Below are 17,630 nucleotides of genomic sequence, written 5' to 3'. Positions count from 1 at the left end.
TGTAAAATGCTGCTAGAGCTGGCTTGCCACCACCTTCTCAATTATCTTTCCAAGAAAAGGGAGGCTACTGACAAGACTATCATCATATAAAAAGTTGACACTGCCAACTGTCATTTTCTATGGAACTACCATACTGCCTTTCAGTTACTGAGTATGAAAGCTGGCATGCCAGACTCCATGCCAACTATTGCAAGAAAACATACTACAGGTCACCTGGTAGCTGAACCAAATTCAAAGAAACATTAAAATTCAAAACCAAACTCAACCTAGTGACAACTGCAACTCATTCATAGACATGATGTTTAACATAACTTGAATATCATCTTGCACTGAAGAGCTCAAAACACTCGACAAATGTTGGTGGAATTAAGCCTCAAAACATCCTACCCCTTGTGAGGCAGCTAAGTAGTCTGGGGTAAAATTTTCTGAAGTGCCTAAGAAACTGCTGCACCCCCATGGAACCTTACTGACTTCAATCGGACTCCATGCAGGCACAAGGGTCTGCCCAGTAAGTTGTCATTAGGGTGACCAGATGTCCCGATTTTATAGGGACAGTCCCGATTTTTGGATCTTTTTCTTATATAGGCTCCTATTACCCCCGACCTCATCTCAATTTTTCCACATTTGTTGTCTGATCACCCTAGATGTCGTAAGATCAGGAACCAAGTGATTCAGCCAGCAAGTCTATGGCAGAAACAGGAATAAAACCAATTTCCTGATGCCCTGGTCTATACCTTAACCACAAAAGACCATCTTTCCTTACCACCTCCCTATGGGTCAATTTACCATACAGTCATGAACTTCTTTCATATCAGCACTTTCAGATGACTAATACAAGTCCATGATATACAATTTATGGAGTAAAATATTTAAACCATTAACTAATGACCTAATCTTAGTTTAAAGCATAGCAAATATGTTTTAAAATATCATTTTAACGGGCTTCTGTGACAGGTTGGATCACAGAAACCCCCTTGGGATTGCCAACTGATGTGCTGAGACTACTTCTGAGCCCGTTTTCCCTGCCAACTTGGGATTTCAGAACCCTGCCTTGTTTGAGACAGAGACCTGGACACTGTCCGTGGCAGAGACAGTATACCTAAAATTCTTCTTTGGGCTCCCCTCTGGGGCAGACACTCTTGTGTCCCCCAAAAAAGAAGGAGACCCGGCTCCAGCTGTGGGCTCACAGCTACCAGCTATGACAGACCGTTCACTGGCCAGCAAAATTCCCTCTTCCCGCCCCCCCCCGCCCCGTTTCATTTAGGTTGGGCTTGCTCCCAGCTACAGTGTCCTTGGGGTCTGTTCCCACCACAGCTGTCACTAGGACCCCAACTTCCAGCTCCAGGATACATGTCTCTGTGCAGCTCTTCCACTCCATTACAGCTAATTCGTGCTTCTGGGTCTTAATTTACTTTGTCTTTTAAGTTCAGGGTTTGCTGGTGGGAAGCCTTTTCTTTTTCCAGGGCACATCAATTTCCATTTGTCTTCCCTTGAGACTGTCACTCAATGAGCTGGGATACCACAGAGAATCCCCTCCTGCCAGAACAGGCACCCATCCACTCCTGTCTCGCTAAGTTAGACACTTCAGTCAGCTTCAGCACAAACACAGAGGTTGGGCCACATCCGTCTGCAGTTCACTGAAACTGAGATGCACTCAACTCAGGGGCTTCTTAGTTAACAGAGACTTTCCCAGCGCTTAGTGTTCAGCCTTTCTGGGCAATTGCAACTTGTGTAGTTCTAGCTTCTTCTGATCTTCACTCTTACTTATTTTGCTTCCTTTTCTGTCCCTATTTCCCTTACCCAAAATAAGCAAACAGAAAATAACAAACCAGTAACCACTTTATCTGTTCTCCAGCCACCACACTTAAAACTCACTTAAAATCACTACCAGTATCTCAAAGCAATCAGCTGTGCACAGATCCTGCTCGACTACGCCACTGTGACAGGTTAGATCACAGAAACCCCCCTGGGGACTGCCAACTGATGTGCTGGGACTACCTCTAAGCCCGTTTTCCCTGCCAGCTTGGGACTCCAGAACCTCGCCTGTTTGAGCCAGACACGCTAGCCTGCTACAAACCCAGACCCGGGTCTGAACCATGTCCCCCAAAAGCTGCAGGCTTAACTGAAAACAGCTTAAGAAGTTTTCCTGACTCCAACTCTCAGATGCCCAACTCCCAATGGGGTTCAAACCCCAAATAAATCTGTTTTTACCCTGTATAAAGCTGATACAGGGTAAACTCATAAATTGTTCGCCCTCTATAACACTGATAGAGAGATATGCACAGCTGTTTGCTCTCCCCCGGTATTAATGCATACTCTGGGTTAATTAATAAGTAAAAAGTGATTTTATTAAATAAAAAAAGTAAGATTTAAGTGGTTCCAAGTAATAACAGACAGAACAATGTGAATTACCAAGCAAAATAAAATAAAACACGCAAGTCTAAAACCTAATACAGTAAGAAAGCTGAATACAAATAAAATCTCACCCTCAGAGATGTTTCAATAAGCTTTTATCACAGACTGGACCTCTTCCTAATCTGGGCACAATCCTTTCCCCTGGTACAGCCCTTGTTCCAGCTCAGGTGGAAGCCAGGGGATTTCTCATGATTGCAGCCTCCTTTGTTCTGTTCCACCCCCTTATATATCTTTTGCATAAGGCAGGAATCCTTTGTCCCTCTCTGGCTTCCCACCCCTCCTTCTAAATGGAAAAGCACCAGGTTAAAGATGGATTTCAGTTCAGGTGACATGATCACATGCCACTATAAGACTTCAAGCCCTCATTCATCCCAGCCTGACTTACAGGAAGGCCTGCAAGCAAACAGAGCCATCCACAGTCAATTGTTCTGGTTGATTGGAGCCAGCAAGAGTGATACATTTATACAAATAGGATGACCACACTCAGTAGATTATAAGCTTTGTAATGGTACCTTACAAGGGACCTTTTGCATGAAGTATATTCCAGTTACATTGTATTCACACTCATTAGTATATTTTCATAAAATCACATAAAATCAACGTCACAGTTTCGTCCCACATTAAAATTTTAACACTAGAACGTAGCCATCACACATAGATGAACTAAATCTGTGAGCAATTTTGACCCAAGGTTGCCAGAACACATTTATTTCACCCTGTTGTGCATACACACTGAAATTAAAGTTCCTCCCACTGTTACATCTTGCAAGACCAAATGATGGAAAGAGCTACACATCATATGACAAGGTATTATTTTTGAAAAGACATGCCATTCTGATCTATATCTCCAGTTTTAAGTAATGTCAACCGTATTGTGGTTTGACAGAGATAAGCTGACTTATAAAGGAGTTCTATATTTTTGTAACACACAGTGGGGATACCTTTATATGCTCCAGAACAGCAGTTGCAACATTTGTATGAAGATCGATGAGCCTTTTCTTTTCAAGTAGTTCTGGAAGAGAGCTGAAAAAATTGAATATAAAGTAAAACGTTGAGGTGCACATTCTAGTGGAGTTGTGCATTCACTATAATAAATGCATAAATTATGAGAAGCAAAAGTGAAGATTACAAACTGAAAAACAAAGGAGTCAGGAAATACAAGAGTTAAGGTTCTCATAGAAACAGTATATTCAATGTGGGTAATTTAAATAGCTGTAGTTTAGTGATAGAAAACAACTAATGTATACACAGTATGGGCAAAGTAATACAGCTAAATGTAAACATCTAGGAACAAACTAGAGATATCTCAAGTAGGCTTAGAGAGATAATATTACCTCTGTATTTGGCACTGGTGCAACCACTGCTAGAGTACTCTGTCTAGTTCTGGGGTATGCAATTCAAAAAGGATTGATCAGACACACTGTACTTGTGACTCACAGCCCTGTTGGAGGTGCTTGTCACTGTGGCATCTGAATAATCACCTATTAATGTTTATCCTTGATCACAGGGATAGCTAGTAGACGTCAGGACCCAATTATCAATAGGATGTGGGAAGTGTGTGTAGCCTAGCCACAGGCATAAATTTAGATGCCTCCTGCAAGAGCCCCTTCTTAAGCTGAGAGCCCGTGAGAAAGCACAGCAATTGAGTGAGCTGCCAACATAAGGAAAGTTTGGCTGCAAAGAGAGAAGGCCAAGGGATAACAATTAGAAAGGCACCAAGTTCCCAAGAAAAGTAACTGACAGAACAAACAGAAAAAACCCAATTCACCTAACAAACATACCCTAAATGTAGGCTACATTAAAAAAAAGCCACAAGAGTAAAACAAAACAACCAAACCAAAAAAACCCAACACCATAGGTAGAAGATCAGCAGCAGAGTGGGGGCTACCCAATTTATCGCATTGAGTGCAACATGTATTGCCTGCCTTGGGAGCAGGTGGTGTATGTACACGTGCGGTGCGAGCAATTCATGGCCCTCAGAGAGGGAGTATGGATTCTTGCGGCCAGAGTGGCTGAACTGGAGGACAATGAGAGACAGTGGGGTACAGAGAAGAGACTTTTAGAGACAAAGTAGAGCCGTCCCACCTCCTGTCCAACAGCCCCTGTGCTGTTAAGGAGGATGGAAGTCTTGGGGTGGGAGAGCATCTAGCTGGAGTAGAAGGAAACAATCCCATAGTTGGGATCCACCTTCCAGATGATGTCATGATATCCTCTTGCATGGAGGATATCCCTCTGGGGGGCAGGGACTTACTAGGAAGAGACAGGCAATAGTAGTGGGGATTTGATTACTAGAAACATAGATGGTTGGGTTTATGATAACCAGGAGAACATGGTAAATTGCCAGCTGAATGTAAAGATAGCAGATCTCATGAGATATTAAGACAGACTTATAGGTAGCACTGGGGAGGAACTGGTGGCTATGCTACATGCAAGTATCAATGACTTGGGAAAGGTAGGAGAGAGGTACTGGAGGTCAAATTTAAGCTGCTAGGTAACAGATCAAAGTCCAGGACCACCAACGTGGCATTTTCTGAATTGCTTCCATTTCCACATGCAGGGCCAGTAAGACAGGCAGGACTGCAAGGTCTCAATGCATGAATGAGATGATGGTGCAAGGAGGAGGGATTTAGGTTTATTAAGAACTGGGGAACATTTTGGGGAAGGAGTAGCCTATAGAGGAGAGATTGGCTCCACATAAACCAAAATGGAACCAGACTACTGGCATGTAAAATTAAAAAGGCTGTAGTGGATTTTTTAAACCAGGGCTGGGGGAAAGCTGACAAGTGCAGAACACCACACTGTTCAGGCAGCCAGTGGAGTGGAGGAAGATTTAACTCTGGAAGAAGAGAGCAGTAAAGGAAGATTTCCTAGATGGGAGCCCAAAATGGCCAAGATTTCATGCTGAAATAGTACAGGGCTGGAGGACATGGGGGTAGAAACCAAAAAGAATGTTTCTCACAGGAACCCTGACATGTGCTTGGAAAGATGATCCCTGGTCTCCCTATCGGATCAGTACAACTCCCACGAGAACAAAGTATATGGGTGGCAGATATCTCCCTACTATATTTTGAAGAGATGGAAGAAAATCAACACTCAAATAATGAAGTTGCACTATTCAGGTGTCTTATGGCCCTCCCAAAACCCAGTCAGTGTTTCAATTCCAGAACTCATCGGTCCAGAGACAGAAGCACTTAAAAATGGCAGATGAGGATAGCAGGGGTGACTCTAGCTGTGTCATCACCATGAGATGACTCAGTACAGGAAACATCTTCAGCATTGAGAAAGTCTGCACCAGACACATCTGCACCATGAAGGTTGATGGCAGAGTCATGGGCTCAGAGAGGATTGCTATCACGTGTTACAGTACTGACATCAGTACTGAGGTGTTGTTACTGGGGGAAATATGGACCATGGGTACTCTGTGACCAGTTAATACATCAGAGGGATCCAATCAGGGCCGTAAACTGCTTTTTCATTGAGGGACATGAACCAACACAGAGACATGGCTCATCTTACTAGGCACCAGGGAGGGTGACCTTTGTCTATTCTTACCCTGGGAACTCTGCTCCTTCCTAACCCTTCCTGACAACAACTGGGCGTAGAGTCAGTGGCCGAGGGGTTCAATGTCTTTGATGAAGAATGAACACAGGACCTTGGTGTACGGCTGCATCTCACCAGAACACTAGCCAAGAGCAAACGAGCCAGCTTGACAGGATTTTTAGCTTCAGACACTGAGGAGGCCCTTTTTGATAGCTCCAGAAGAAAGCTTGAGAAGGACTATCAGGCCTTTGTGCATTCTTTTGGAAAAGGAGAGACAGATTAAACATTTGCCAGTGACGTGTCCTTCACTGAGACAAAACAGACACCTAGAGTATTCATCACTGGTGATATGGACCGCAGTTTCAGGTGGTACCTGTGGGTACTTGGTGACCAGCCAATGCACCTGAGGGACACAATATGAGCCGTAAGGCCATATACCAGCCTTGCAAGAGCGATAAGTTTAAAATGTCAGGGTTTTGGCTCAGCCATACTGAGTCTAGCCTACTATCCTGTCTTCCGACAATGGCCAATGCAAGAAGTTTCAGCGGGAATGAACAGAACAGGGCAATCACCAAGTGATTTATCCCCTGTCGTCCACTCCCAGCATCTGACAGTCAGAGGCTTAAGGAAACCCAGAGCATGGGGTTGTATCCATGACTATCTTGGCTAATAATCATTGATGGACCTATCATCCATGACCTTAATTAGTTCTTTTATGAAACCAGTTATAGTTTGACCTTTACAACATCCCATTGCAATGAGTTCCATAAGTTAGCTGTGCATTGTGTGGAAAAAGTACTTCCTCATGTTTCTATTAAACCTGCTGCCTATTAATTTCACTGGGTGACCCCTGGTTCTTGCATTACATGAAGGAGTAAATAATCCCTTATTCACTTTCTTCACGCCACTCATGATTTCATAGACCTCTGTCATATCCCCTCCTTAGTCATCTCTTTTCCAAACTGAATAGTGCTAGTCTTTTTAATCTCTCCTCAGATGGAAGCTGTTCCCATGCCCTTAATCATTTTTGTTGCATGTCTTGGTAACTTTTCCATTTCTAAGATATATTTTTGGAGATGGGGTGACCCGAACTGCATGCAATATTCAAGGTGTGGATGTACCATGGATTTCTATAGTGGCATTATATTTACTGTCTTATCATCTACCCCTTTCCTAACGGCTCCTAAAATTGTTTCCTTTTTTGACTGCTGCTGCACATTGAGCGGATGTTTTCAGAAAACTATCCGCAAGGACTCCAAAATCTCTTTCTTGAGTGGTAAAAGATAATTTAGATTCCATAATTTTGTATGCATAATTGGGATTATATTTACTTTGCATTTGTCAACATTAAATTTCATCTGCCATTTTGTTGCCCATTCAAGCAATTTTGTGAGATCCCTTAGTCTCTCTTTGCGTCAGCTTTGGACTTAACTATCTTGTGTACTTTTTTATTGTCTGCAAACTTTGTCACCTCACTGTTTACCCCGTTTTCCAGATCATTTATGAATATGTTGAACAGCAACGGTCCCAGTACAGATCCGTGGGGGACAGAGCTATTTACCTCTCTCCATTCTGAAAACTGGCCTTTTATTCCTACCCTTAGTTTCCTGTCTTTTAACCAGTTACTGATCCATGACAGGAGCTTCCCTCTTATACCATGACTGCTTACTTTGTTTAAGAGCCTTTGGTGAGGGACCTTGTCAAAGTTAGTATTTTTGCAATTTCATATTTGAGTTCCTTCAAAACTTTTGGGTGAATACCATCTGGTTCTGGTGACTTATTACTGTTTAATATACCAATTTGTTCCCAAACCTCCTCTACAGACACCTCAATCCGGAATAGCATTTCAGATCTGTCACCTAAAAAGAATGTCTCAGCTGTGGGAAACTCCCTCACATCCTCTGCAGTGAAGACTGATGCAAAGAATTCATTTAATTTCTTTACAATGGCCTTGTCTCCCTTGAGTGCTCCTTTAGCACCTTGATTTCCCATTGGCCCTACTGATTGGTTGGCAGGCTTCCTGTTTCTGATGTACTTAAAACATTCTTTGCTGTTAGTTTTTGAGTCTTTTGCTAGTTGCTCTTCAAATTCTTTTTTGGCCTGCCTAATTATACTTTTACACTTGACTTACCAGAGTTTATTCTTCTTTCCATTTTCCTCAGTAAGATTTGACTTCCAATTTTTATATGCCTTTTTGCCTCTAACTGCTTCTTTTACTCTGTTGGTTAGCCATGGTGGCATTTTTGGGGTCCTCTTAATATTCTAATTTGGGGTATACATTTAGTTTAAGCCTGTGTTATGGCAGTTTTTAAAAAGTTTCTATTCAGTTTGCAGGCATTTCACTCGTGACTGTTCCTTTTAATTCCTGTTTAAATATCTTCCTCACTTTTGTGTAGTTCTCCTTTCTGAAGTTAAATGCTGAAGTTAAAAAGCCTGTGGTAGGCTTTTTGGTTTTTTCCCCCACCCACAAAGATGTTAAAATTAATTGTATTATGGTAGCTATTACCAAGAAGTTCAGCTATATTCACCTCCTGGACCAGATCCTGTGCACCATTTAGGATTAAATCAAAAATGGTCTCTCCCCTTGGGGGTTCCAGGACTAGCTGCACCAACAAGCAGTCATTAATGGTATCTAGAATCCTTATTTCTGCATCCCTTCTGGAGGTGACATGTACCCAGTTGCTATGGGGTAGTTGAAATCCCCCATTATTACTGAGTCCTCTATTTTTATAGCCTCTCTAGACTCCCTGAGCGTCTAAGTACCCGTTATTGGGGGTAACTCTATACCTAAAACGAATTCCTAGTGATGAATCTTATCATTTTGCCAATGGGTGTTAAACTACAACTGTTAATTATGCTATTTATGCTAATTAACCATTCAAGTATAATAAACTAGCCTAACAAGTAGTCTCACAGTGTGCAAAGTAAAGTACATGGTTCGGTGTCTCCCCCATAGGTGGTAAAAAGGAAGTTAAGGAACTGTTGGGCCTACTCCACCCCTTTTGTCCTTGGATAAGGGTGTGGCATGTGAGGACATCTAGTCCCAATGGGTTCTGCTGGCCAGTAGAATCCAATCTCACACTAATGGACTGCATGCGCACCAGAAGCAGAATCCATGCAGACAATCACTGAAAAAAGAACAATTTCCTCCAAAGTCTATTTTTTGAGATTTTGCCATACTGGGCAACAAACATCTAAATTCTTGCTTAACATTCTGATTGAAATTTTGAAAGTTGGTAAAATCATCAGGAGATATTAAAATCAAAATAGCAGAAAATATAACTAATGGAAAGCTATTTTACCTACACTACTAGTGCTTTATTAATTACTTACCTAACAGCTGAAGTTAGCTTAGCTGTATTATCAGAAAGCATACTTATTGCTCCTTCATCCTCCCCTTCAATTCCCTGTGGAAAGAGTTTCATTAAGGTACAACCATGTATGCTGTAGACACAAAACCATATTTGTAAATATGGTTAATTTATTTCTTCTCTATTTTACACTGATAGTGTCCAGATAGTAATACTTCTACTGGGTACATGCATATATAATTTATAATTATAAATGAAAGTCTAGAAGTTAGAAAAAACACATTGTACAGATGCCATTTGAAACAAAAAGGAAGGTGGGCTTCCTAAAGGCCATAATCCATTTTAGATAATAATTCAAAGAATTTCACAGCTCATGGAGAAGTCTCTCACTGCGTTGTATATGGTGGTATGGAAAGAACGTTAGCAAGGTGTTTGGATCAAAGCTGAAGTCTGTCACCACCTTACAAGGAATTTAGGAGGGGCTATTTTCAACATGTTTGTCTTCAAACCAGACCCAGACAGATTAAAACTGCTGTGCATTTCTGGAGTGGCTGTTAACATATGAACCTGTTTACTCCACACTACAATTTTCAAATACTTAAATAATTAAGTCTCTGATACATATTAAGAGATCAGTGTTGTTAAATTGATTATTTAGAACAGCAGCCCCGTAACTCTGTGAGTCACTGCATACTTTTATGAACACATCCTTCTAAGTCTCATTTGGAAATGCTGCAATATTATCACAATAAATTCAGGCAAATAATCATGTTTATGTATTTACAATAGTGAATTCACTTCAGAGGATGAAGTGATATTTTGCAATGACCTGAAGTCTTCCACATGCATTATCTTCTTTTATTACTTCAAATTTTCTAAAAACCTGGTTTTAAAGTATACCTTATCTAGCTGTATATTAAAATGTTTATTTCCGCACAACTTCCTGGCACCCTTTTTGCCCTATCATCATTTTACATCCAAAGTGCTTCCCTTCCCAGAATGTGTCAGTCAAGATAGTGAGAACTGGCATGAGCTAAAGGAGAGGAGGTTACTTACTATAATTGGAAATTCTTTGGGATATGTGGTCCCTATGTGGATTTCAAGCATGGGTGCGCACGTGCGCCATGTGCCATAGCCAGAATTGTTCATAGTAGCTTCCATTGACCTGTACGTGCATAGTGCGTCGCCGTGTGTCCGTCCAAGGCTTTAGGAGGCTGCGCAGCTTGATGCCTCTTACCAAGCAGGAGAGGAGCCAGGAGCAGAGGGGAAGGAGGGCAGGATTGGAATCCAGATAAGGACCACACATCTCAAAGAACCTCCAGTTACAGTAAGTAACCTCTTCGAGAGAGAGAGAGAGAGAGTTGGTCCCTATGTGGTTCCAAGCATCGGAGAGTAGCGAGCAGTGCTCAGGTAGGAGGCGGGCACAAGGGCTCAGAAGAAGTGTGGAGAACAGCATGGCCCACTGCCGCATCCATTGAATCCTTTGTATCAAGAGTGGTGAACCAGGCTCCATGGGAAAGGGAGAGGATAATGAGAGGGAGGGTGACCATCCGGAAATGGAACTTGTGAATAAATCTGTTCAGAGGTCCAAGATAGGGTGGAAGCCACCTCCTTTTTTTTGACACAAGGAAATAGGAGGAATAGAAGCCCTGGCAATGGTAGCACTGTTGAATGAGTTCTATAGTGGCCTTCTGGAGGAGGGTATCCGCTTCCTCTCAGAGGAAGTGAGAGTGTGATAACGTGGCAGGGCGCTCCTCAGGTGGGCAGCGAGGCAGGAAGGAGAGAAATTAGATGAGGTATCCCTGGTAGACAATATTCCAGCACCCAGTGGTTGGTGGTAATCTTGCCCCAGTTGCGAGTGAAGCGGCTAAGGCGGCCCCAGAAAACCACCTGTGGAGTAGTGAGAGGAGAGGGGGGAGGTTCGCGGGTCTTGGGGAAGGAGTCAAAAGGGCTGCTTGGAGGAACCTCAAGGCAGGGTGGAAATAGAAAGCGTAGCAAGTTCGTTGCGAGAGCAGACAATGCTGAGAAGAATAGGGTGGGCGCTGGGGGTAAGGTTGGTGGTAAGGCTGGTACGTGGCATAAGCTGGCATGAGAGTCCTTGAGGGAATGGAAGGACTCGTCTGTTTTGTTTCTGAACCTGTGGTTGTCGAAGGGGAGGTCCTCAAAAGTGGTCTGGACTTCTTTTGGAAAGCTGGGAGTCCTGGCAAAGTATGAGGCAGCATTGACCGTGTCCTGGACAGTGACCTTGGCCACTAACTTGCCTTCATCCAGTTGACGTTGGAAGTCCTGCTGCCTCTCCGGGGGGAGGAAGGCCTGGAAGTCCATGAGTTTGGAAAATGAAAGGAAGTCATACTTGGCCAGGATGGCCTGGTAGCTGACAATGTGGAATTGGAGGCCAGCAGAAGAATAGACCTGGTATCCCAGGAGGTCCAACTTCTTGGTGGCCCAATCAGGGGGCGTGGACCATAGATGTAGTTGGCTCGGTCGCGGCTCGGACCACCAGGGAGTTGGGGGCATGTGGGTGAAAGGAAAGTCCATGCCCGTATAGGGCATGAAGTACTGGCATTCTGCCTGTTTTGGTGTTGGGGCACTGGAGGCTATGGTGTGCTAGGTGGTCTGGGCAGTTGTAGAAGGGCATTGTGAACAGGGAGTGCAGTACACGAGGGTCCAGAAGATTGTAAGATGTCTAGGAATTGATCTCACGGGTCCTGAACGTCTTCGACAGGCAGCCTAAGGGATGTGGCCATTCCCCAAAGTCCTGGTATGGCACGAGGTTGGCAAGAGGTGAGAGAATGGGGGAGAATGATAGCATCATCCAGAGACGAGGAGACGCCCATATCGACTGGGGTTGGCAAAGGTGCCTGCTGGTGCCGCCAGAGTGGAGACGGCCGAAGGGTCCTCGAAGAAGAAGGGAGGGGCTGTGTGCGTCAGGGACAACTGGTGCCATGAAGGAGATGGCATTCCATGCTCATAATAGGGCATCCAGGAAGCCCAGTAGGGCCAGGCATAGAGGTGACCAGGCAGTGGTGGTGCCGAGGTGTAGGGGTACCATAGGTCAGCTGACGGGGCGTATACTGGAGGGTACAGTTGGCGGCAAGGATCCAGACTGAAGGACCATGCAGGCGAGAAGATGGGGTCTGGGTAGGAGGACCACTCAGACTCGGAAGATGAGTCTGGTAGGGGAGGAGCCAGTGGAACCATCAGTGCAGGAGGATGGTCCAGGAGCAATAAAGGCACCTCTGGCCCAGCAGAGAAGGGCAGGGTGGAGCAGAGAAGGATGGAGCAGGAGCAACTCGTCCATAGGGGATGGCAGGTGAAGCGTGGCAGGGGACCCGGAGGCCCATATATGGTAGCATAAGCTCAGCCGTTAAATGTCCTAGCATGCTTGGCACCAGGCAGGCAAGTCTGGACAGACCTGGTGGAGTGGATGGAACTGGGGGCACTGGTAGCGAGACAGTCACTGTGGCTGGTGCCAGCGCAGCTTGGACTTGTGCTTGGAGCGGGACATCTTCGGAGCAGGAGTGTCCAAGTCGGCGCGCGACTTCTCACCCGACTTGACATGGCTTGTGGAGGCAACACTGCGCTTGGGGGCGGCCCCCGTCGGGGAGCCACCCTTATGCCCATGGGTGTGCTTTATGTGCACACGGTGGGCTTTTGGTGGGTGCACCGGTGCTGGGTGGGAAGACCCCAGAGAGGCGCTCACTGCCAGTGTTGAATGCCATTCCAGTGGATCCATGGATCCCAGATCTGGGAGTGCACTTGGGCGCATTGCCTCTTCCATGAGGTGTTTGCGGAGGTGGAGTTCTCTAGCCTCCCGGGTGAGCCGTAGGAATGATCGGCAGATGGAGCAATGTGCAGCAATGTGAGCCTTGCCAAGGCAATAAAGACAAAATTGATGCACATCGCTCACAGAGAAGGCGCGTGGGCATGAAGCGCAATATTTAAACCCAGCTTGCCAGAGTACAGTCCCCAAGCCAGGGGGAGTCCCCAGAGGGGATAAGTCCAACGGAAAGTAACCAGCCAACTAATTAACGATGAACAGACAACTACTAAACTACACTAAAGAAAAAATATGTACAATGGACAGAAGCAGTTCTTTTAACAAGCTAAGAGCACCGAGGAAGAAAGATTCCAACTCTGACCATGCGGCGGTAAAAGGGAACTGGAGCTGCGTTGACCTGCACTGCCTCTTAAAGCTTCGGACATGCCACATGGCTGATGCAGATGTGGGTCAACGGATACTACTAGGAATAGTTCCGGTTCTGGCGCATGGCGTGCATGCATACCCATGCTTGGAATCCACGTAGGGACCATCACTCGAAGAACAACATTTGTTGATGCTGATGTTTTCAAAGCATGGAACAAAGCCCTATACACGTATTCCCATATATTATATAAAAACAAAATGTTAAACAAAAAATATATTTGTTAAACAAACCTTACCATAATACTTTTAAGCCTTTTGACCTCATCTTCTTGGGCTCTGTAGGATTCCAGCTCTTGCTGAACAGACTCTGCTACCTCTGGGAAAGGACTAAAGCAATATTATATATCAGGTTCTGTTAAGCAGTCAAATTTAAACAGTAGAACCACTTGGTTTGTATGATCAAAATAACTGTTGAAATGCCTTTCAGAAATATTTATGAAATACCAACTCACTATTATAATAATGAAGCATCAAAAATACAGAACATAATTAATATATGAGAGTAATCAAACATATGCTTAAGCTTTCAGTACAAATATCCATTACTTTTTATATGCTTTATTAAATCCACTTATAAAAATTAATACATAGTGATGGAACCATAGATGCATACTCTCTACATAACAAAAAAAATCCCCCCAAAGCAGATGAATATAAAGAGGTAAAATGACTGTCCCAGCAGATCCACTAACATCAGTGTTTCAAATTGCTGTAGATATTAAATATATTTCCACAAAACCCTAAAAGTAAAGCTACTGCAATAGGTAAGGATTAGTGTATAAAGCAATTACTCAACTATTTTACCTGAAGGGACTAAATCTACTAATCATGAGGTCTCCATCCTAAGTAATTTCATTTTCATAAACATTCAAAACAGTAAAGTATTGGGATATCCAAATGGATCAGATGACATCTTTCTTTAAATCTAATAATGGGACCAGTCCACACTAAACAGCAGAGTTTGTCTCTCCAGTGCTGGTTTTCAGTTTTCATTCTTTTATAGCTTTGCTCACACAGAACTCTTTCTTAGCACATCCAGGGCACTCCACTACCGTGTTTGTGAATCATAAGAATTAAGAGATTATGTTTAATTTAGCATTTTCCATATTACCAAAGAACTCCACATCTCTCTATAAATCCAATCTGATTTTCCCCCTGAACTGGGAACACATTTCAAAGCATTTTTTACAAATGAAATCTTACTCCACAGGTACATGAGAAACTAGGCTAATAGTGCCTTTAGAATTAAATAAAAAGCATCTACTCAATTTTCAAACATATTTGTCAATTGTATGCTTTTATTCAAAGGAACATTCAAACATTCCTAAAGTAAAACTGCTAATGAATCCCTTAAAATGAGATTAATTCTACACTATTTACATAGATTGAACTATACCAAACATGCTTATTTTATGAAATTACACAGAGTTCTTTGCGTAGAGTAATGTGGCTTATGACCCCCTTTGCACAAATGCTCTATCACACTTCCTCAAAGACATGGAAAAAATATTAGTATGTTAAGGGTAATTCTTCATTAGAAGTTGACTAATTTAAATATAAAATCTGGAATTGTTCAGCTCACCTGCCTTTATGCTTTTGCCAAAATTTATCAGCTGGAGTTAAGTCATATGATTTTTTATTCTTTTTCTTTGGTCTAGCCCCTGCTGGAGAATTTTCCATTCCTGAAGATTCCTCTAGATTAACTCTGTTCAAATGGAAATCCTAGAAAAAGATAATCTTAATTAAACATCCACAATTTCAAACCAAAAGAGAGAATAAAAAAAATATTCTTACCATGAACCAAAATAACTAGAAGGCCTCCATACATTTATTTTGATTAAATCCTATGATAGATCTTTCAAATGAAATGGACATTTCAAATCCTCTCTAAAAATCTATAGGCTGTATGTATAATCTTTCTTCCTTAATGCTTTAAAATAGACTATTTGCTACCACTCTTTTCCGTTGAGCAAATGTTTTATTTTGCTATTTATTCTAGCGTAACCAAAAGAATGTATTTTTGTTAAATATCTGTACACCAGCCAAAAGAAGTTTACTAACCAACCTAAGGCCTTGGCTACACTGGTGCTGTACAGCGCTGCAACCTGCTGGCTCAGGGGTGTGAAAACGGTCCCCCTCCCCGAGCACAGCGAGTACAGCGCTGTAAAGCGCCAGTGTAATCAGAGCCTGCAGCGCTGCACGCTCGCTCGCAGCGCAGCAAACTATTCCCCTCGGAGAGGTGGAGTATATATAGCGCTGCGAGAGAGCTCTCGCAGTGCTGGCAGCATGACTACACTCGCGCTTCACAGTGCTGCCACGTCAGCGCTGGGAAGTCCCGAGTGTAGCCAAGGCCTAAGATAACATAAGCAGAGTTAGGAGTCTGGTGTAGTTTCTTCAAAGTCAAAGTCATTTAATGCTAGAATAGAAACAGAATTTCAAGTGAGTGCATGCATATTTGTCCTGTCCTAACTCACATTCAAGAGCACACACACAAAGATTTTGTAAGCAGACATGATAACCTACTTTGCTTTCTGTATGTAAACTGGATTATTTACCAGGAACTGGAGTTGTCTGACTTAAAATGATTCTATAAATTCACTCTAGAAGGTGCACAGGTTTTCATATGGGATTTGTAGAGGCAATTCAGTAATTTAGAACATATTTGTACAGGGCTGCTATAGGTTTCCTCAGTGTGGTAGAGAAATGTTGTAGTCTAACGATGATGACCCAATTACACCAAAATTGTGGATGCAGTACCGTGAGACCAAGTTTTTCCCTGCTGCAAAAAAACCCACAAGATGCCCCTGGTGGGGATCACTGGGAGGAAAATTCTAAGGTTATAGTCAGTATTTTCAACAGATGATTCTGTTTAAAGAATCTGTGTGGAAACAGGCAAGATTCTGACCCCAGAAACTACAGCTCTCATTCAGAGGACATGGCTGGCTGGCTGTTTCCAAAAAGCCTCTTGCAACTTTTTCCCCATACCTTGCCAGTATGGCATTTCTGCATTGACTATAACGGTTGAATGGATTCCCCCTGGTTTACAAGGTGGAAGTAAAAAAATGTGGGTAAGCAAACGAGCCCCACTCACTCCCCACAAATAGATCTCCAACCCTGAACAACGCCCATCTGGAGACAGGACCGCAGTGGTGGCACTTCCCCATTCCACTCACCATGTATGGTGAATCCCTTCCTTACAGAGATTTGAAATTAATTAATTCATGCTGAAGGATTAATTTGTTCCTCCTAATTATCCCCTTTTCCCACATTTTGAATGACTGGGGAGGGGAAATAATTCTTTTAGAGAAGATTTTAAATTCTACAGATGTCCTCTGCTCAGACATCACAATTTTAGGGTAAAATGGATCACCTCTGGGCTTCATAAGATAAAGCAAACACCTTCTTTAAAAATATGAAAGGGGCTTGTAGGGTTGCCAGATGTCCGGTTTGATCGGAATGCCCGGTTGAAAAGGGACCCTCGTGGCTCTGGTCACCACCACTGACTGGGGCGTTAAAAATCCGGTCCGCTGTACAGTGGCGCTAAGGCAGGCTCCCTGCCTGCCGTGGTTCTGCATGGCTCCCGGAAGCAGCGGCACGTCCCCCCTCCAGCTCTTACACCTAGGGCAGCCAGGGGGCTCTGTGTGCCAATGGGAGCTGTGGGGGTGGTGCCTGCAGATGGAGCAGTGTGCAGAGCTGCCTGGCCGCACCTTCATGTAGGAGCAGAAGGGGGGCCATGCCGCTACTTCTGGGAGTTGCTTGAGGTAAGCGCCACTCAGAGCCTGCACACCTGTTCCCCTCCCATACCCCAACCCCCTGCTACACCCTGATCTCCCTCCCACACTCTGAACCCCTCGGCCCCAGCCTGGAGCACCCTCCTACACCCCAAATCCCTCATACCCAACCCCACACCAGAGCCCTCACACTCCTCCACACCCCAACCCCCTGCTCCAGCCCTGATCTCCCTCCAGCACTCCGAACCCCTCAGCCCCAGTGTGGAGCCCCCTCCCGCACTCCGAACCCCTCGGCCCCAGCCCAGAGCTCCCTCCCACACTGAACCCCTCATTTTTGGCTCCACCCAGAACCTGTACCCCCTCCTAACCCCACGGCCCGAGCCCCCTCCCACACTCCAACCCCCTGCCTCAGCCGGGAGCCCCCTC

General features: G+C 44.0%; 1 protein-coding gene across 1 annotated transcript in view; it reads right to left on the bottom strand.

Annotated features, from left to right (window-relative positions):
* The window catches only part of SCFD1 (sec1 family domain containing 1), a 145,864-nt gene that overhangs the window by 88,635 nt on the left and 39,599 nt on the right, over nt 1–17,630 (bottom strand). Inside the window, exons 11-14 of the mRNA XM_054026391.1 lie at nt 15,056–15,195; nt 13,710–13,800; nt 9,289–9,362; nt 3,357–3,438 (exon numbers count right to left, since the gene is read on the bottom strand). Of these exons, the coding sequence (XP_053882366.1) occupies nt 3,357–3,438; nt 9,289–9,362; nt 13,710–13,800; nt 15,056–15,195 (387 nt within the window). The remainder of the gene's footprint in view (nt 1–3,356; nt 3,439–9,288; nt 9,363–13,709; nt 13,801–15,055; nt 15,196–17,630) is intronic.

Source organism: Malaclemys terrapin, chromosome 4 (genome assembly GCF_027887155.1).
Source record: "Malaclemys terrapin pileata isolate rMalTer1 chromosome 4, rMalTer1.hap1, whole genome shotgun sequence".
Taxonomy (NCBI): domain Eukaryota; kingdom Metazoa; phylum Chordata; order Testudines; family Emydidae; genus Malaclemys; species Malaclemys terrapin.
The sequence above is the reverse complement of the archived record's forward strand: the minus strand, read 5'-3'. Positions and strand labels throughout refer to the sequence as shown.